The sequence below is a fragment of the Heterodontus francisci genome, chromosome 10 (genome assembly GCF_036365525.1).
Source record: "Heterodontus francisci isolate sHetFra1 chromosome 10, sHetFra1.hap1, whole genome shotgun sequence".
NCBI lineage: Eukaryota > Metazoa > Chordata > Chondrichthyes > Heterodontiformes > Heterodontidae > Heterodontus > Heterodontus francisci.
In genome coordinates, this window is record NC_090380.1 from 90,445,320 (window position 1) to 90,463,540 (window position 18,221).

General features: G+C 41.1%; 1 protein-coding gene across 4 annotated transcripts in view; it reads left to right on the forward strand.

Moving 5' to 3' along the window:
- LOC137374627 (E3 ubiquitin ligase TRAF3IP2-like) overlaps window positions 1-16,359 on the forward strand; it is a 72,002-nt gene extending 55,643 nt beyond the window's left edge. For all 4 annotated transcript variants that reach the window (XM_068041039.1, XM_068041040.1, XM_068041038.1 and 1 more), the window contains 4 exons: window positions 998-1,066; window positions 1,251-1,367; window positions 7,129-7,203; window positions 10,816-16,359. In XM_068041039.1, coding sequence (XP_067897140.1) covers window positions 998-1,066; window positions 1,251-1,367; window positions 7,129-7,203; window positions 10,816-10,962 — 408 coding nt within the window. In that variant the 3' untranslated portion in view covers window positions 10,963-16,359. The remainder of the gene's footprint in view (window positions 1-997; window positions 1,067-1,250; window positions 1,368-7,128; window positions 7,204-10,815) is intronic.
- Window positions 16,360-18,221: the final 1,862 nt, after the last annotated feature.

Sequence of the window (18,221 nt, forward strand, 5' to 3'; positions counted from 1 at the left end):
GTTCATTTGGAACTGGTGAAGTGCCTTTTTATTGGTATCTTTGCTGTGTAAATGGGAATTGGGCTTTCAAATTAGAATTAATAGACTTTTAAAAACATTTTTGGTATCTGCTAAGGCAGATTTATTGACTAGGTAGAATTTATTTAAACCGAATAAGATGAAGTGTCCAACAAACTCTGCATTCAGGAGTAAAGAGTTTTGCTTTTACAGAATAAGCATCAGTTTTGTAAGTCCTGTAAAGATTGAATTTTAAACTCTATATTTTCATTTTTCTGTTTTAACACTTAGTTTGAAAAGCATTTACTATTTTGGTGTTGATTAACAGCAGAATTAGAACAATTTCTTCAGAGTTTCCATTGTAAGTTAGATTACTTCAAAAAGCATTAGTCATGGTATTTAAGTCAAAAACATCTTCATGAAGATGATAGTTGGTTCGTGAGTTCAGATTCAACCAGATGACTTGCTATTCAACTATGTCTTGCCTGAGTTTAAGCTATATCAAAAATCTGCCCCAATTTGTAATTAAAGTAGTAATCACACTCAGGCAAGAAAAAAATGGTTGTTCGTTTGAGATCAAGTATATAATTCTGGTACAATATGGTGGTTTTACTCTGCATTAAGTCATGCTATAGCTGCCATTACTAGTGCTTGACACTTGATTCCTTTAAAACCTTACCATTTGAGCTGGGTTTCCTATCTCCATTTTCCCTTCTAAAGTGAGTTTCTTCACAGTTTTCCACATTGAACTGCATTGTTGCCTATCTATATATCCTCCTGTAGTCTTTCAGGATCTTTTGTCAAAATACCACCCTAATTTGGTGTCATAGGAGTTGAAGGAACAATTTTGAAATGTTCCCAAGTCTAGGAATCCAGACAATTTTTGTCTTTTTTTTTGTCAGTCTCTTGAGGTTAACTAACGTGTCTGCATTAAAAAAAAAATGAACAAACAAAGCCAAACTTGCAAACAATTGTTTTAAGAGCATATGTTCCTTTTTAGATTGATATGTTTGAGCAGCATTTCAGAAGTATAAACAAAATTGACTGGATGGAAAGATACATCAATGATGTAAGTTAGCTTCTCTTCAAAATTACACACTCAATATTTGAATAAAGGTATGCAATGCAATTGTATAATAATTCATAGTCACCTTAAATTTAGTACAAAGGCTTGTGTATTGAGTGATATTGAATAAACATTTTTTTATTGTATTTTATCACTTAATGGCTTCATTTGTTTTATGCATTTATAGAAAGGATATCTGATCATTATCGTCATCAGCCCTAAATACTGGGAAGCTGTTACATCTCAGAACTTTGATGTAAAAAATGATGAGCATTCTTTGAATACAGTCTTTATCTACAAACAGGTAATTGTAAAGACAGTGCTTAATTTCCTTTTCTGGTGTTTTTTGGATAGCTAATTTATCCCCTAGATCTAACAAAGAAAATGGGGGGGAAAGCATTTTGGAAATTATACTGTGCTACAAATAAGTTGTCCTGGGCAAGTTGTGCTACCCACCTTTTCTTCCTAAAGCGCACAATTCTGCAGGTTCATTTCACCCTCTTTTTTTCCTTTCTTATCCATATTTCAATTACTCTTGTGTTGTTTAGTGATCCATCTTAACTATCACTTCCAACTGACCCATTTACTTGCGTCCCTATAAAGAGATTTAGGTTATCCTTTATTATCCTGCCTCTACCTTAGGAACATATAGGAACAGAAGTATGCCATTCAGCCTCTCAAATAAAAGCAAAATACTATGGATGCTGGAAATCTGAAATAAAAATAGAAAGACTCAGCAGGTCTGGCAGCATTTGAGGAGCGAGAAACAGTTAATGTTTCAAGTATGTAACCTTTCATCAGAGCTGGTCTATGGTAAGTTTACAGGAGGCTACAAGTTTATGTAGGGTATCTTCATAAATTAACCCGTTAAGCCCTGATATAAGTTTGTTGAATCTGCGCTGTACCCCCTCAAAGGCCTATATATCTTTTCTGAGATTCAGTGCCCAAAATTGAATGCAGTAACTAAGATGAGATAGGAATTTCGGAGCAGGAGTAGGCCATTCAACCCATCAAGTCTGCTCCATCATTCAATACAATCCTGACTGATCATCCACTTCAATGCCTTTTTCCCACACTATCCATATATCCCTTTGTCATTTGTATTTAGAAATCTGTCAATCTCTACTTTAAACATACTCAATTACTGAGCTCCCACAGCCCTCTGGGGTGTAGAATTCCAAAGATTCACAACCCTCTGAGGGTTGTTCTCTGTCATAAGTGGCTTCCTCGTATTTTGAAATTGTGTCCCTTGGTTCTGGGCTCCCCAACCAGGGGAAACATCTTACCTGCATCTACCCTGTCTGTCCCTTTTCAGTATTTTGTAGGTTTCAATGAGATCACCTCTCATTCTTCGAAACCCTAGAAAATACAGGCCCAGTTTTCCCAATCTCTCTTCAAAGAACAGTCCCGCCATCCCGGGAACAAGTCTGGTGAACCTTCGTTACACTCCCTCAATGGTAATAATATCATTCCTAAGGTAAGGGGACCAAAACTGCACACAGTACTCCAGGTGCGGTCTAACCAAGGTTCTATACAATTGAAGCAAGATGTCACTCCTCCTGTACTCAAATCCTCTTGCGATAAAGGCTAACATACCATTAGCCGCCTTAATTGCTTGCTGCACCCGCATGTTAGCTTTCAGTGACTTATTGACAAGGACACTCCGGTCCCTTTGTACATCTACACTTTCTAATCTCTTGCCATTTAAGAAATACTCTGCACATCTGTTCCTCCTACCAAAATGGATAACTTCACATTTTTCAACATTATATTCCAACTGCCACGTTCTTGCCCACTCACTAAGTCTGTCCAAATCCCCTTGAAGCCACATTGCATCTTCCTCACAACACACATTCCCACCTAGATTTGTGTCATACGCAAACTTGGAAATATTACATTTGGTCCCCTCATCCAAATCATTGATGTATATTGTGAACAGCTGGCGTCCAAGTACTGATCCTTGCGGTACCCATTTGTCACAGCCTGCCAACAGGAGAATGGCCTGTTTATTCCTACTATCTGTTTTCTGCCTGTTAACCAATCCTTAATCCATGCCAATATATTACCTCCTATCCCGTGTGCTTTATTTTTGCTAACCAACCTCCTGCTGGGGACTTTATCAGAAGCCTTCTGAAAATCCACGTATACCATGTCCACTGACTCCCTTTTATCAATTCTGTTAGTAACATCCTCAAAAAAACCTCCAACAGGTTTATCAAACATGATTTCCCATTCATAAATCCATGTTGAATGTGCCCAAGCAGATCATTATTATCCAAGTGGCCATTTATCACATGCTTTAGAATAGATTCTAGCATTTTCCCAACAACTGATATAAGGCTAACAGGTCTATAATTCCCTGTTTTCTCTCTCCCTCCCTTCTTAAATAGTGGGGTGACATATGCTACCTTCCAATCTGCAGGAACTGTTCCAGAATCTATAGAATTTTGGAAGATGATCACCAATGCATCTACTATCTCCATAGATACCTCTTTCAACACTCTGGGATGTAGAATATCAGGTCCTGGGGACCTGTCAACCTTCAGCCCCAATAATTTCTCCAATACAACCTTCTTATTAATACTAATTTCTTTCAGTTCCTCATTCTCCCTAGTCATAGAATTAGTCATAGGGAGATACAGCATTGAAACAGGCCCTTTGGCCCACCAAGTCTGTGCCGAACATCAACCACCCATTAATATTAATCCTACATTAATCCCATATTCCCTACCGTTCTCCTACCACCTACCTACACTAGGGGCAATTTACAATGGCCAATTTACCTATCAACCTGCAAGTCTTTGGCTGTGGGAGGAAACCGGAGCACCCGGAATAAACCCATACGGTCACAGGGAGGACTTGCAAACTCCGCACAGACAGTACCCAGAACTGAACCCGGGTTGCTGGAGCTGTGAGGCTGTGGTGCTTGCTACTGTGCCGTCCCTGAATCCCTTTAATCTCTAATTTTGAGATTTCTGGTATCTTCCTCAGTGAAGACAGACACAAAGTAATCATTTAGCTCCTCAGCCATTTCTCTATTCCCCATTATAAATTCTCCTGACTCTGCCTGTAATGGAGTCACAATTGTCTTAGCCAAACATTTCCTTTTTACATACCTATAGAAGCTTTTGCAGTCCGTTTTTATGTTTTTTGCTAGTTTACGTTCATATTCTATCCTTCCTTTCTTTATCAGTTTCTTGGTCCTCTTTTGTATTCTGAAATCCTCCGAATCCTCAGATTTACTACTATTTCTGGCAACTTTATCGGCCTTTTCTTTTAATCTTATACAATCCATAACTTCCTTTGTTAGCCACGGTTGACTGCCTGACAACTGACAACTAAAGCAATACTTTTTCACAGTATTAACTGAATTGATTGTATTTTCTCTTTTTCTTTTTTCCCCTCTCCAATCCTGAAGGCATTGTTCACTTTCTAGATATGATTTCAGATACATTGCTTAGGTGGCTGTTATTCATTGTAAGCCAGGACAGTGAGAATCAGAAAAAGAAAAATGAAAGAGACTCGCATTTATATAAAGTCTTTCATGACCTCAGAACATCCCAAAGAGCTTTACAGCCAATGAAGTACTGTTGTAATGAAGGAAACATGACACCCGATTTTCACACAGTAAGCTCCCACAGACAGTAATGTAATAATGACCATGTAATCCCTTGCTAACAGTTACGGAATAGATATTGGCCAGGACACCGGAAAGAACTCCGCTGCTCTTCAAAATAATGTCATGGGATCTTCTACATCTCCTGAATAAGCAGACAGGGCCTTGGTCCAAAAGATGACACTTCCGACAGTGCAGCACTTCCCCAGCACTGCACTAGAGTGTCACTCTAGATTTGTGTGTTCGAGTCTCTGGAATGGGACTAGAATCAACAATCATCTGTCTCTGGCAAGAGTGCAACCAACTGAGCCACAACTGATGCGCAAAGATCAGAGTTCTATTTGGTTTCCCCTAATGACAAGCCATGTCCTCAATCAACTTTTACACATGGGAACTTGTTGCAGTAGTCACCAGATATTAATCAAGTAGAAACCCTAATCAAAATGTTATCCCCTCCTTACCTGCCAGCATCCCCATTCCTCCTCATTAGTCTGGGGACACAGATCCTGGTTATGCTGCCCTCATGATAGGCCAGCTGAGATTAGATAACTCCTTACAAAATAAGGATGAACCTTCTCAGCTCACATGGAACAATTCCTTACTTAGAAAACCACATTAATTTGACAACTAAGACATCGGATGAAAAGCTTGCACTCATTCATGATTCCAATTTTATATCATTTTGTTCAAATTTTATTTAAAAAGGGAGGTAGAGAGAAAGCAGGGAATTATAGAGCAGTCAGCCTGATGTCGGTGGTGGGGAAAATTCTAGAGTCCATTATCATAGATTTTATAGCAGAGCACTTGGAGAACAGTGGTAGAATCGGGCAGAGTCAGCATGGATTTACGAAAGGGAAATCATGCTTGACAAATCTACTAGAATTCTTCGAGGATGTAACTAGTAGAGTTGATGAGGGGGAGCCAGTGGATGTGGTTTATTCGGACTTTCGGAAGGCTTTCGATAAAGTCCCACATAAGAGATTAGCATGTAAAATTAAAGTGCATGGGATTGGGGTTAGTGTATTGCGATGGATAGAAAATTGGTTGGCGGACAGGAAACAAAGAGTAGGGATAAATGGGTCTCTTTCTGAATGGCAGGCAGTGACTAGTGGGGTACTGCAGGGATCGGTGCTAGGACCCCAGCTATTCACAATATACATTAATGATTTAGATGAGGGAACTAAATGTAATATCTCCAAATTTGCAGATGACACAAAACTGGGTGGGAGAGTGAGTTGTGAGGAGGATGCAGAGAGGTTTCAGGGCAATTTGGACAAGTTGAGTGAGTGGGCAAATGCATAGCAGATGCAGTATAATGTGGATAAATGTGAGATTATCCACTTTGGTAGCAAAAACAGGAAGACAGATTATTATCTGAACGGTTATAAACTGAGAGGGGAATATGCAGAGAGACCTGGGTGTTCTCGTACACCAGTCGCTGAAGGTAAGCATGCAGGTGCAACAGGCGATTTAAAAAAAAAAAGCAAATGGTATGTTGGCCTTCATAGCGAGAGGATTTGACTACAGGAGCATGGATGTCTTGCTGCATTTATACAGGGCCTTGCTGAGACCACAGCTGGAATATTGGGTGCAGTTTTGGTCTCCTTATCTGAGGAAGGATGTTCTTGCTATAGAGGGAGTGCAGCGAAGGTTTACCAGACTGATTCCTGGGATGGTGGGACTGACGTATGAGGAGAGATTGAGTCGGTTAGGATTATATTCGCTGGAGTTCAGAAGAGTGAGGGGGGATCTCATAGAAACCTATAAAATTCTAACAGGACTTGACAGGGTATATGCAGGAAGGATGTTCCCGATGGTGGGGGAGTCCAGAACCAAGGGTCATAGTCTAAAGATACGGGGTAAACCTTTCAGGACTGAGATGAGAAATTTCTTCACCCAGAGAGTGGTGAGCCTGTGGAATTTACTACCACAGAAAGCAGTTGAGGCCAAAACATTGTTTGTCTTCAAGAAGGAGTTAGATATAGCTCTTGGGTCTAATGGGATCAAAGGGTATGGGGCGAAAGTGGGAACAGGCGGCTGAGTTGGATGATCAGCCATGATCATAATGAATGGCAGAGCAGGTTCGAAGGGCCGAATGGCCTACTCCTCCTATTTTCTATGTTTCTAAATTTGGAAGTTCTTGACTGTAAATTTCTTTCACGCATTTTGGGCAGAATAAAAGTGTCACCCAGTCATGTTTTTGATGGTGGCAGGGTCTAATTCCTTGAATTTCCAGGGATCACATTTTAGAATGCTGCACATTTATTACTAATTAAATGACCAACAAGTTATAAAGTCTGAAGACCGCTTTATGTACTGGATTTGCAAGCAGTCAAATTTTCAATTCAGACATTTTCTTTTAATGTGAAATAGTGTGAAAAATATTTATTTCTGAATTATTCTCAACACTGGCCTGTTTGATAAGATTCTACTTTTTCCTTTGTTGCAGCTCCAAAATGAATTTATTCAGAATGGGAGCAAGAACTTCAGATTTGTTCCAATTCTTTTCCCAGGAGCTTACATGGTAAGCAAAACTAAGAGAATTGGGTGTAGAAGGCAGATTTGGGGGACAGCTTTGTGACATGGGATATGATGCAATATAGTTGCGGGTCAAACGAGAAATCAAAAGGCACATGCAGTACAAAATTTCTGAATTAAGAACAAAAGTCAGGATTTGATGGATAGAAATATAAATGTTCGCAACCTCTGTGTGCCAGAGAGGTTGTTTAACAGTAATACTTTTTTACATTGTTAAAAAGGTACTTCGGCTGAAATAAACAAGACATGACTTTCTGTGGTGAGTTTAGTTCATATCTACCGCTCAATATAGCAACTTCATGCCATAAATACTGTGACTACAAGAGCAGGCAGAGACTGGGAATTCTGTCGCGAGTAACTCAGCTCCTGACTCCCCAAAGCCTGTCCACCATCTACAAGGCACAAGTCAGGAATGTGATGGAATACTCTCCACTTGTCTGGATGAGTGCGGGTCCAACAATACTCAAGAAGCTCGACACCATCCAGGACAAAACAGCCCGCTTGATTGGCAGCCCATCCACCACCTTCAACTTTCACTCCCTTCACCACTGATGCACACTGGTGTCACTGTACATCATCTACAAGATGCACTGCAGCAACTCACTAAGGCTCCTTCGATTTCACCTTCCAAACATGTGACCTCTACCACTTAAGGCAAAGGCAGCAGATGCATCAGAACACCACCGTCTATCTGCAAGTTCTCCTGCAAGCCACACACCATCCTGACTTGGAAATATATCGTCGTTCCTTCCCTGTCACTGGATCAAAATGCTGGGACTCCCTCCTTAACAGCACTGTTGGTGTAACTGCACCAGATGAAGTGCAGCAGTTCAAGAAGGCAGCTTACTTCTCACGGATATTTAGAGATGGGCAATAAATGCTGGCCTTGCCAGTGATGCCCACATTCTATGAAATGAAAAATCGATGCATTTTAACAGTCAGCCAGACAGTGAGATGCTGTTTTTGTGAAGCTACCGGCAGATCGCATCTCACAGCAGCTTTTAAATTTCCACATTTAGTCACAAGTCTGCCCTCTCCTGAGGTTACTGTAGCACTTGCACATAAATAATGGCAAGTTATTGTGAAGACCATTGATGAAGCAGCTGAAGATAGTTGATTCAAGGATGCTACCCTAAGGAGCTGTAACAATTGGCTTTCAATAACCACAACCATCTACCTTTGTCAGGTGTGACTCCAGCTACTGGAAGGTTTTCCCATTGACCTCAATTTGGCTGGGGCTTCTTGATGCTAAACTTGATCAAGTGTCTTTGTCAAGGATAGCGCTTCTGTCTTTCTCTAGCATTCATTTCACATTCATGTTTGGATCAAGGCTCCGACGAGATCAGAAGCCAAGAAGCATCGGCAAACCGGTCACTGGTGAATAGGTGTTGCTTGATAGCCGTATTGATGAATTTTTCCATCACTTTGCTGATTGAGAAGGCTGAAAGGGTGATAATTGTCTGGAAGCTGTTGCACAGCTATTAATGCCGACACTATTCTAAGCAAACTGAAAGCAGATTAAAGAATATATAACGGCAAAAAAAAGTCGAAAATTAAGAATTGTTTCAAAATTTAAGTCACACTGCAGTAATTTTGAGAAAACATTTAAATGAGTACAGGTTAAATACAACTGCTAGTGCAGTCATGCTTTACGAACTACTGAAGATTTTTCAGTATTTTTACTGCTCTTACAATCTTAGCAATTTAGTAGTTTTATCATTTTAGTTATCTAATATGAGCTGCTGTTTGTTTGTGCTATTTTCACTGATACATGGGAGGTGCAAGGAAGTAGTTGGACATGACCATGCCTGTTCAGAGTGTGGGAGTAGAGAGGACGTGTAAGACTGCACGATTGAAGGTGCAGCTTTGAATGTGGGTAGAAGAGTTTATATGAAGGGAGGAGAGTGAAATCAGAGCAGAGGGCAAGGTGACTTGGGATAGAGGTTGAAATGATCAAACATCAGCAGTCACTCAGTGCAGAGTCTGAGGGAGGAAAGGAAGGAGGATATTTGAGAAAATCATGGGGTTTGGAGGGATAGACAATTACATTTTGTAGGAGAGATGAGTAGGGTAGAATAAGGTGAGATGCTCAAAAGAACAGCAGATGCCAGAGGAGTAGTAGGTATGATTGAGGGCCCCAATGCCAATATGGCCAGGGCAGGTGGTGGCAAGTAGTCTGGCGAAAAGGCTTCAGGAAGTAGCAGGGTGTTGTCAACCATGAGTAAAATTTTAGTCAAAGTCAGGATGTCACTGCAATTATTCAGAAGTCATTGTCTTTGAGTAAATTGACATTGTGGAGGAAAATACGGAAATGGCTTGTGACTGTTGATCTGCTGGGAGAGTCCATGGAAGCAGTGACGGGTGAATGATCAGGATATTAAGGAGGTTAGCGAGATTAGCTCCAAGCCGGTGCGCTGGAGATGGGCAGTTAGAGTTGCCTCTCAAAGGAGATAGTCATGAGTGCCTTGATGGGCCTTTTCAGAGAATGCTGAGAGAAGCACAGAAGGTAGCTGTATTCAAGTAGGATTAAAGTGTAGAACAGGAGAGTGGGAAGGCAGAAAAGTATTGATGGATTGGAGTGGGACAAAGTATCCAGAAGGAAGAAATTTGAAGATGGTGTGACTGGGTGACAGGAGAGGGGGGGATAAGAGAAAGAAAGATGAGAAGAAATTGGCACCTCTGAGTGGAAGCCAAAATGCATTTGTGAATGGACACAGAATTCAAGTTGCTTAGACATGGAGGAGATTGAAAGGGATGTGTCTTTTAATTGGAGGAAAGGGAAATTGAGAGAGATTGAAGTGAGGTGCAGCGTTGGATGCAAAGGAAACATGATGCGAGCCCGAATTCCGGACTCTGAAGTCCGACCCGAACCCGACACACGTCGGGACCCGTGGGGGTCAGGTCGGGTAGCAGGCCTTTACATCAGTACATGGGTAAAGGCCTGCAACCCAACCTGACCCTGATGGGATCCGACGGCATGTGTTGGGTTCAGGTCGGGTCGGGCTTCTGGGTCCAGCATTCGGACTTGGGTCGGGTTTCCTTTGCACATCTCTAGTTGGATGAAATTGGTTTGAGGACCGGGTATAGTCAGCTTGAAGCATTGGTAAACCAATGTACTGGTTTAGAGACATGTGGAAAGGGAGTGAAGAGCTGTTCGTAGGGTAGATTATCAAGGGGGATTGTTCAGTGGAAGCAGAGAGCTGAGGAGAGTTTATCATGTGCTAGCAGAAGTTAATTTTGTAGCCCTATCTGAGAAATGATTTATTCCAAGTTAGAAATGCACAAGTTTACATTTTTTCCCCGTGCATTTCTAGTGAAATATATGCACGTCGTCCCAAATCAGTCGAGCAAACCTTAGTAGAATTTAGTTAAGTTAACTGAGACCACTCCACAGTATGCCGCAGTTCTTAATATAATTCAGAGAAGGGATTAAGTACTGATAAGTAATTGAGAGCTGAATAAACCATAGTCAATGATTATCTAGTTGTGATAAACAGCCAGGCCATCTTATTAATAGCTAGCACTTTTAACATTGCAAATTCTAAAGGTCTTTTTTAATTAAAAATTGATTCAATAATTCTCATTTTTATTTGTTCAGAAACATGTTCCCTCGTGGCTTCAAAATACACATGTCTACAGCTGGCCACTGCAAAGCCAAGATATTCTACGCCGACTGATGCGCCTGGAAAAGTACAACCCTCCTCCAGTTGGTGAACTCCCAACCATCATTCAGAAATCTATATAATCCCACCTTGATCTTGCTGTAGTAAATCATAAAACAAACTTTTGCTAATTAAGTGCCATACATTTTTGTTGGTACTTGGTTTTTGTAAGTACTGTGGCTAAGGATAACCAGTTTTCAGAGTTTTTGAGGGCAACTCGTTTCTTCAAAATGATTCAAATGTCTGGAATGCAGTCAAAAACAATAACTTCACATCATTGAAAAAAGATGACATTGTGACTACAAGAAATGAGATCTCTTCTCAGATTTGCTTCACTTTGACTTGTCAGGCATGATTGGTGCAAAGTTGACTTGCCTGCTATGAAGTGGATGATCAAACCAGTAGCGTTTCTGAATCGTTAACATAACATCATGTTTAGGAGGTCAATTTTCATGCTGAAGCTCTTTGCTTCTCTTTCCAACTAGTTTGCTGCTGTAGTCAGTGTTGTTGATGCAAACTATAACCTGACAATAATGATGAGGATTAAGTAGCCAAGGTAATCAGAGTGAAATACTGCGAAATGTTGATACTCAAGGGGATATGGATGTCCTTTTTAACAAAGTTAAGCATGGACAGCAAGCAATTAGGACAACAATGAGATCTCTTCTAAGGCATGTTACCTTTATTACAAAGTGATTGGAGTGCAAGAGTAACCAATTGTGTATTGGTGAGACCACATCTGGAGTACTGTACACTGTTTTGGTCTCCTTACCTAAGGAAGGATGTACTTGCTTTAGAGAGGATGCATCAAAGGTCCTCCAAACTGATTGCTGGGTTGAGGGTATTGTCTCTTCATAAGACAATGAGTAGACTAGGCCTATATTCCCTAGAATTTAGCAGAATGAGAGATGATCTTGAAATATAAAATTCTGCAGGGGCTTGACAGGGCAGGTGCTGGGAGAACAAGGGGTAGGCGATTTAAGTCCGATGCGGAGGAATTTCTTGACTGAGGGTGGTGAATCTTTGGAATTCTGTACCCCAGTGGGCTGTGGCTGCTCAATCATTGAGCATGTTCAAGACAGAAATAGTTTGCTGGCTACTAATGACACCAGGGGATGTGAGGATAGCACAGGAAGGTGGCGTTGAGGTCGATAATCAGCCGTGATCTAGTTGAATGGCCTACTCCTGTTCCTATATTCCTATGTTTCTCCTGTTTGGGGAGTCTAGAACTAGGGGATCACAGTCACAGAATAAGGGATCAGCTGTTTAGGGCTGAGATGAGAAATTTCTTCACTCAGTGTTGTGCACCTTTGGAATTCTCTACCCCAGAGGATAGTGGATTCTTAGTTGCTAAGTATATTCAAGGTTATTCAAGGTAATCGAGGCTAATATTGATAGAGTTTTGGTACTCAGGGAGTTGAGGGATGTGGGGATAGTGCAGGAAGGTATAGATGAGGTAGATGATCAACCATGATCATATTGAATGGCGAGGCAGGCTCGAGGGGCCGAATAATCATCTCCTATTTGTTATGTTGTTAATAAGGTAAAAACATTTTGAACAGCTGAGTCTGCCTAAAATTGCCTGCATGTTTAATTTGGTACAAGCAGTGCCTTTATCATTGATATTTATGGGAATGGAAAGTGTCGCATGTTCGTTTTCATCAAAACTGGCAAAGGTTAGAAATGTAATAGGTTTTATGCAAATAATGTGGGGGTGGGGGAAAAGAGAACAAAAGGGAAGGTGTTGATAGGACTGGGTCACAGAATAACTGACCAGAAGGTCATGGAGCAAAGCCAAATGGTATGTTAATAGTGTGGTGAAAGCCAAAGATTTAGTGCAGCGAGGGTGTTAATTGACAGAAAAATGAACAGCCCTGGCCCAAAGCACAAACATGAAAAAACCTGAAAAAAAGGTGGTTAAAAAAATGAATGATGAAACAAAATAAAAAGGGGGGCCTGTCATGCTCTGAAATTATTGAACTCAGTGTTCAGTCTGGCAGGCTGTATCGTGCCAAATCAGTGAAGGAGATGCTGTCCCTCGACCTTGCGTGATCACTAGAACACTGCAGCAATCCCAGGATAGATATGAGGGCAGGGGTGCGTGTTGAAATGGCCAGCAACTGGAAGCTCAGGATCATGCTTTCTGACTGAGCGGAGGTGTTCTGCAAAGCGGTCACCCAATCTGCGTTTGTACTGGGGAGACCACAATGTGAGCAGCGAATACAGTATACTAAATTGACAGAAGTACAAGTAAATCGCTGCTTCACCTGAAAAGAGCGTTTGGGGTCTTGGATGGTGAGGAGAGAGAAGGTAAAGGGCAGGTATTACACCTCCTGCGATTGCATGGGAAGGTGCTGTGGAAAGAGGACTAGGTATTGGGGGAAATGGAGGAGTGGATCAGGGTGTCACGGATGTAACGATCCCTTCGGAATGCTGACGGGAGGGGAAGATGTGTTTGGTAGAGGCATCATGCTGGATCTGCCGGAAATGGTGGAGGATGATCCTTTGGATATGGAGGCTAGTGGGGTGCCCTGTCCTATCAACATCTTCCCTTTTGTTATCTCTTGCCCCACCCCTGCTTTATTTGCTTAAAACCTATTACATTTCTAACCTTTGCCAGTTCTGATGAAAGGTCACTGACCTGAAATGTTAACTCTGCTTCTCTCTCCACAGATGCTGCCAGACCTCCTGAGTATTTCCAGCATTTCTTGTTTTTATTTCAGATTTCCAGCATCTGCAGTATTTTACTTTTATATTAGTCTAATGTTAGTTGCCAGGTATAAACAGCTGGCTGCATTACGGGTGGTAGAAGTGGTAGGAGCTGTAATTTCTTGGTCACAATGTTATCTCAATTGTGTTGTGATTTTGTTACCTTTTGTCTAACATGATAGAACATAGAACATTTTACTGTGTGAAAACCATAAACCTTCTTTTAAAAAAAAAACACACACTTGTGGTTTATTTGCATAAAAGATGAGTATTCCCCAAAAAGCTACAAAAACCACCACAAGAAAAAAAATGGAGATGTTAAATAGAACCATTTTTCAAGGTAAAGTTTTACCATAACAATGATTTATTTTAAATGGTTTCTAAATGTAGATAAGACAGTAATTTACTAAGCAAGGTGAACTTGTTATATTTTGCCTGCCCTAATTACAGGTTGTGCCTTAGTTTTTGTATTTTGTTCACATTCTAGCTATCCTTTGCTCATTCTTTACAGCATAAGTACTCAAAGTATTAAAAAAAAAGTAAGCTCAGCACAGTGTGCACTTGTCTGGCATTAGCCCTACACTTATGCATTACGACGGGCAAGAATTTGCTGTAGCAGGACATCCAACAGCATGTGCCATTGGTTAAACTTTCCCTTGGATCCTTCAGCTGAAAATTGTTTTGCCCATAAAGTTGCTGTAAGTGTAAGCTGATAACAGCGCAGCAAGGGGAGCAGGTTATGTGGGACCTGAGTAAACTGGGCCCAACAGGGTATCACCTCAGCGAATGAGATTTAAGGATTGGGAAATAAACACAAAGGACTGAGAAGAAGGGTGTATTAAAGGGGTAAATACAATGTCAAATCGGGTATGGAAAGAGAAATTAAGGAGAAAGAAAGACTGGGTTGAGAGGAAAAAAAGGGAAGTAAGAAAAATTTTATTTAATCTTTTTAAAATCTCTACAAAAAATTCAATACCTGAAGAAATGAGATTCCATACTTGTAATAATTCATGTTCCGTGCCAGAAAGGCTGATTACGAGTTATCAACACTTACCACACATGTAATGACTAGACTTAACTTCCTGTGGCGAGTTTAATGGGCATTTAATGGACCAATGCAGCAAGCCCCTTTTTTAAAAAGAAAAATGGTGGTTAAGGGTGAGATGTTTTTGTGAAGTAGTGCTGCAACTTTAGGATATTAACATTTAACTGCACATCTGCTCCTCACCTGAAATTGCTGTACCATTTACCCATAAATAACAATGAACACCATTCGTCTAGCCATTATTTTGACGACAAATTCTAGGCCATTAACAAATGTTTTACAAATGTAGGCCCATTCCCCCTTCATATCAACATCAGGTTTCTCTCAGGGTTTTTACACCACCACAGATGTTTGTGTCATCCATGAACCTGCCACAGTAGTCCCAGTGCCTTCATCCAGATCATATTCTAGAACATACACCTGTACATGGCTCTAATACAAGAGCTTTTAATCTGTTCAGGATACAAATTCCATTTCTGTAACTGATGTACTCATTTTGAAATTTAGAAAAGTTGGTACTGATGCCTTAATCCCCAGTGGAACTGTCACAATATCTGAATGGACAATTGATGGCACTTTGTATAGTAGTGAGCCATGAAGACCAAAGCGATCACACAGCCAAACTGGATAAGGGATGAGGTGACTGATATCTGCCTGTATGGCAGTGGGGACACAAACCACTCATCTCATGTCCCTGGGCTTGGGGTGAGGGTGCAAACTGATTATGGCTTCATCTCAGTCTTATTTTATTATACCTGTTGGAAAGTAATGTTTGGCTATTGAATGAGGACAGCCTTGAGCTTGGATCTGATGTCTCATTATTGAATAATTCATCAACAGTTATGGTCCAAATTCACACATGCAAAATGACCACGTGGGCTGCCAACACTTGTGGAACTGTTTCTGCCACTCCTGAATCATTGTGTTCTCGGTGAGGGTGGGTAGAGAAAGTAGAGTCCCCAACACCACCTGTAATCCTGTGTTGTCAACTCTGCTGTGATGAACATACAATCTAGTTTACACGTACAGAACCAAATTATTGTAGAGCAGTTACACAAAATCCAATGTCTAACATGTTGCTTTTTTACAATGTGCATGAAATATAAATACAGTACCATTTAAAATAAGTTTTGTTGATGCTGTTTGTTTTGGGACCCTTTTTTCTGCTTACCTATCAGCGATCGACAGAAGTCTTGTGTTGTGCTGTTATAGCACACCACTTACAGTACGACAAAGTATTCTTACTGTTGAGTGGGAGTCCAAAAATCAGGAAGTCATCAAGCTGCCTTCAAAGACCACCTGGCAACCAGCTTAGAATAGCATCATCAGAACTGTGGAAGCATATTTTCTATGTGCGGTCTTGTCCATAATTAATGCTTTTCCTGTAAGGAAGAGAATTGAGGGCATTCATACTCTTGCTAATAGGTTCTTTGGTAAGCATCTGTCGACAACATTTTGTAGTTGTAGTTTCATAGCAAGTGGTCTTTTTTTCTTTAATGCAGATTTGATGGAATCAGACTTAAGCCATTACACACTATAAAATAGCCATGGGATATGCAATTCATGCAGCTTTTGTGTATGCAGTGAAATTTAAGGTCAGGAGTTGACTCTTGTTAACTTGATACTATTTGTGCTCTGAAATCAGACAATTTGCTGTCGTGTTATCTCAAATGGTTGCAATGTTTTTAAAATGTACTGGGTTGAATAAATCAAATTCTTAATATTAGTGACGTTTCTGACTCGGCATACTTTAAACCATTCTTCGGAGTGTGGGCATCATTGGCAAGCTGATAGTGGGTGGGCACTTTTCTTGAACCTCTGCAATCCAGGTTGTGAAGATACTCTCACAATGTTAGGCAGGGTGTTCCAGAATTTTGACTTGCTTCCAATGAAAGAACAGAGATAGCTGACCAAGTCAGCATAATATGTGATGTGGAGGGGAACTTGGACATGATGGTGTTTTCATGCACCTCCTACTCTCCAAAGTGTTAATGATGCACATTGCAGTCATGGTATGCTGGTGATGGAGGTAATGGATGATTAAGCTAGTGTATGGGGGGCTGATCAAGTGAACTATTTATTTTGGATGGTGTCAAACTTCTTAAGAGTTTTTGTGGCTGTACCCATCCAGGCAAATAGAGAGTATTACACTCCTTATTTGTGCCTTGTAGGTAGTGGAGAGGCTTCGAGGAGTCAGGAAGTGAGCCACACACAAACGTGCAACACCTGTCTAGTAGCCGTGGCATATGTGTGTCTGGTACTGTTGAGTTTCTGATGAGTGTTGACAGGGTACTTGGCAATGATAATGCTATTGAGCATCATGGGGGAGGTGTTTGGCTCTTTTGTGGCGACGATTGTTGTCTGTAACTTGTGTTCCATAAATATTACCATTTATCAGTTCATCTTGGATGCAGCTGCATGCAGGCATGGACTGTTCCATTATCTGAGGAATTATCATTGAACTACACTGAAGTGCAGGTCATTGATAAAGCAGCTGAAGATAGTTGGGCCTAGGCCGTTGTCCTGAGTACCCCTTCAGCGATGTCCTGGGGCTGTGGTGATTGACCTCCCCCAACTGCAACTATCTTTCTTTGTGCCAGGCACGAATTCAGCCTCTGGAGAGGTTTCCCCCTCGATCTCCATTAACTTCACTTTGGCTCGTTGATGACACATTTAGCCAAATGCTGCTTTGATGGTGAGCAGTCACTCTCACGTCATCTCTGGAGTTTGGCTCTGAAGCCAAGTGGTCCTAGTGGAAACCAAACTGAACATCAATGAACAAATTGTTGGTGAGCACGTGCTGCTTGGTGGCACTCTTGACCACTGCATCCATCTGTTTTATTAGGAGTTGGTTGGGTGGCAATTGAACAGGTTAGATTTATCCTACTTTTTGTTACAGGATATATCTAGACATTTTCCATTTTTCTGGTAGATGCCAGTTTGTGACTGTACTAGAACAGTATAGCTGGGGCATAGCTAGATCTGTGGCACAAGTCTGCAACATAGCCGGACTGTTGTCAGAGCTTGTTGCCTTTTCTGTGTCCAGTGCACTCAACCGTTTCTTGGTGTCACGTGGAGCGAATCCAACTGGCTGAAAACTAGTATTGGTACCGCTGAGGATGTATGGAGGAGACTGAGAAGGATCATCCATTTGGCAATTTTGGATGAACGTGGTTGGGAAATACTCATCCTTGTTTTTTGTACTCGTGCTGGACTCTCTCATTAAGGATGGGGATATTTATGGAGCCTGCTCCTCTGTCCTCCTCCTCTTGGCTCTACCCCAGCCCACAATCTCTTGATTGTGTCATATCTTTACTCTGCAGCATGTTGCTTTTGCTGTTTATTTAACATGCATGTAGTCCAGTGCTGTAGCTTCACCAGTTTGGCATCTCATTTTCAGGTATACCTGATGCTACTCCTGGCATGTTCTTCTACACGCCTAATTGAACCAGGGTTGGTCACCTGTCTTGATTCTATAGGCGTGAGGGATATACAGGGATATGATCTATAGGTGGGGCAACAGTGCAGATCTTGGGAGAGGGGGTGCCTTATACAAAACTGGAGTAGACTGCCATGTGTCACTGCCTA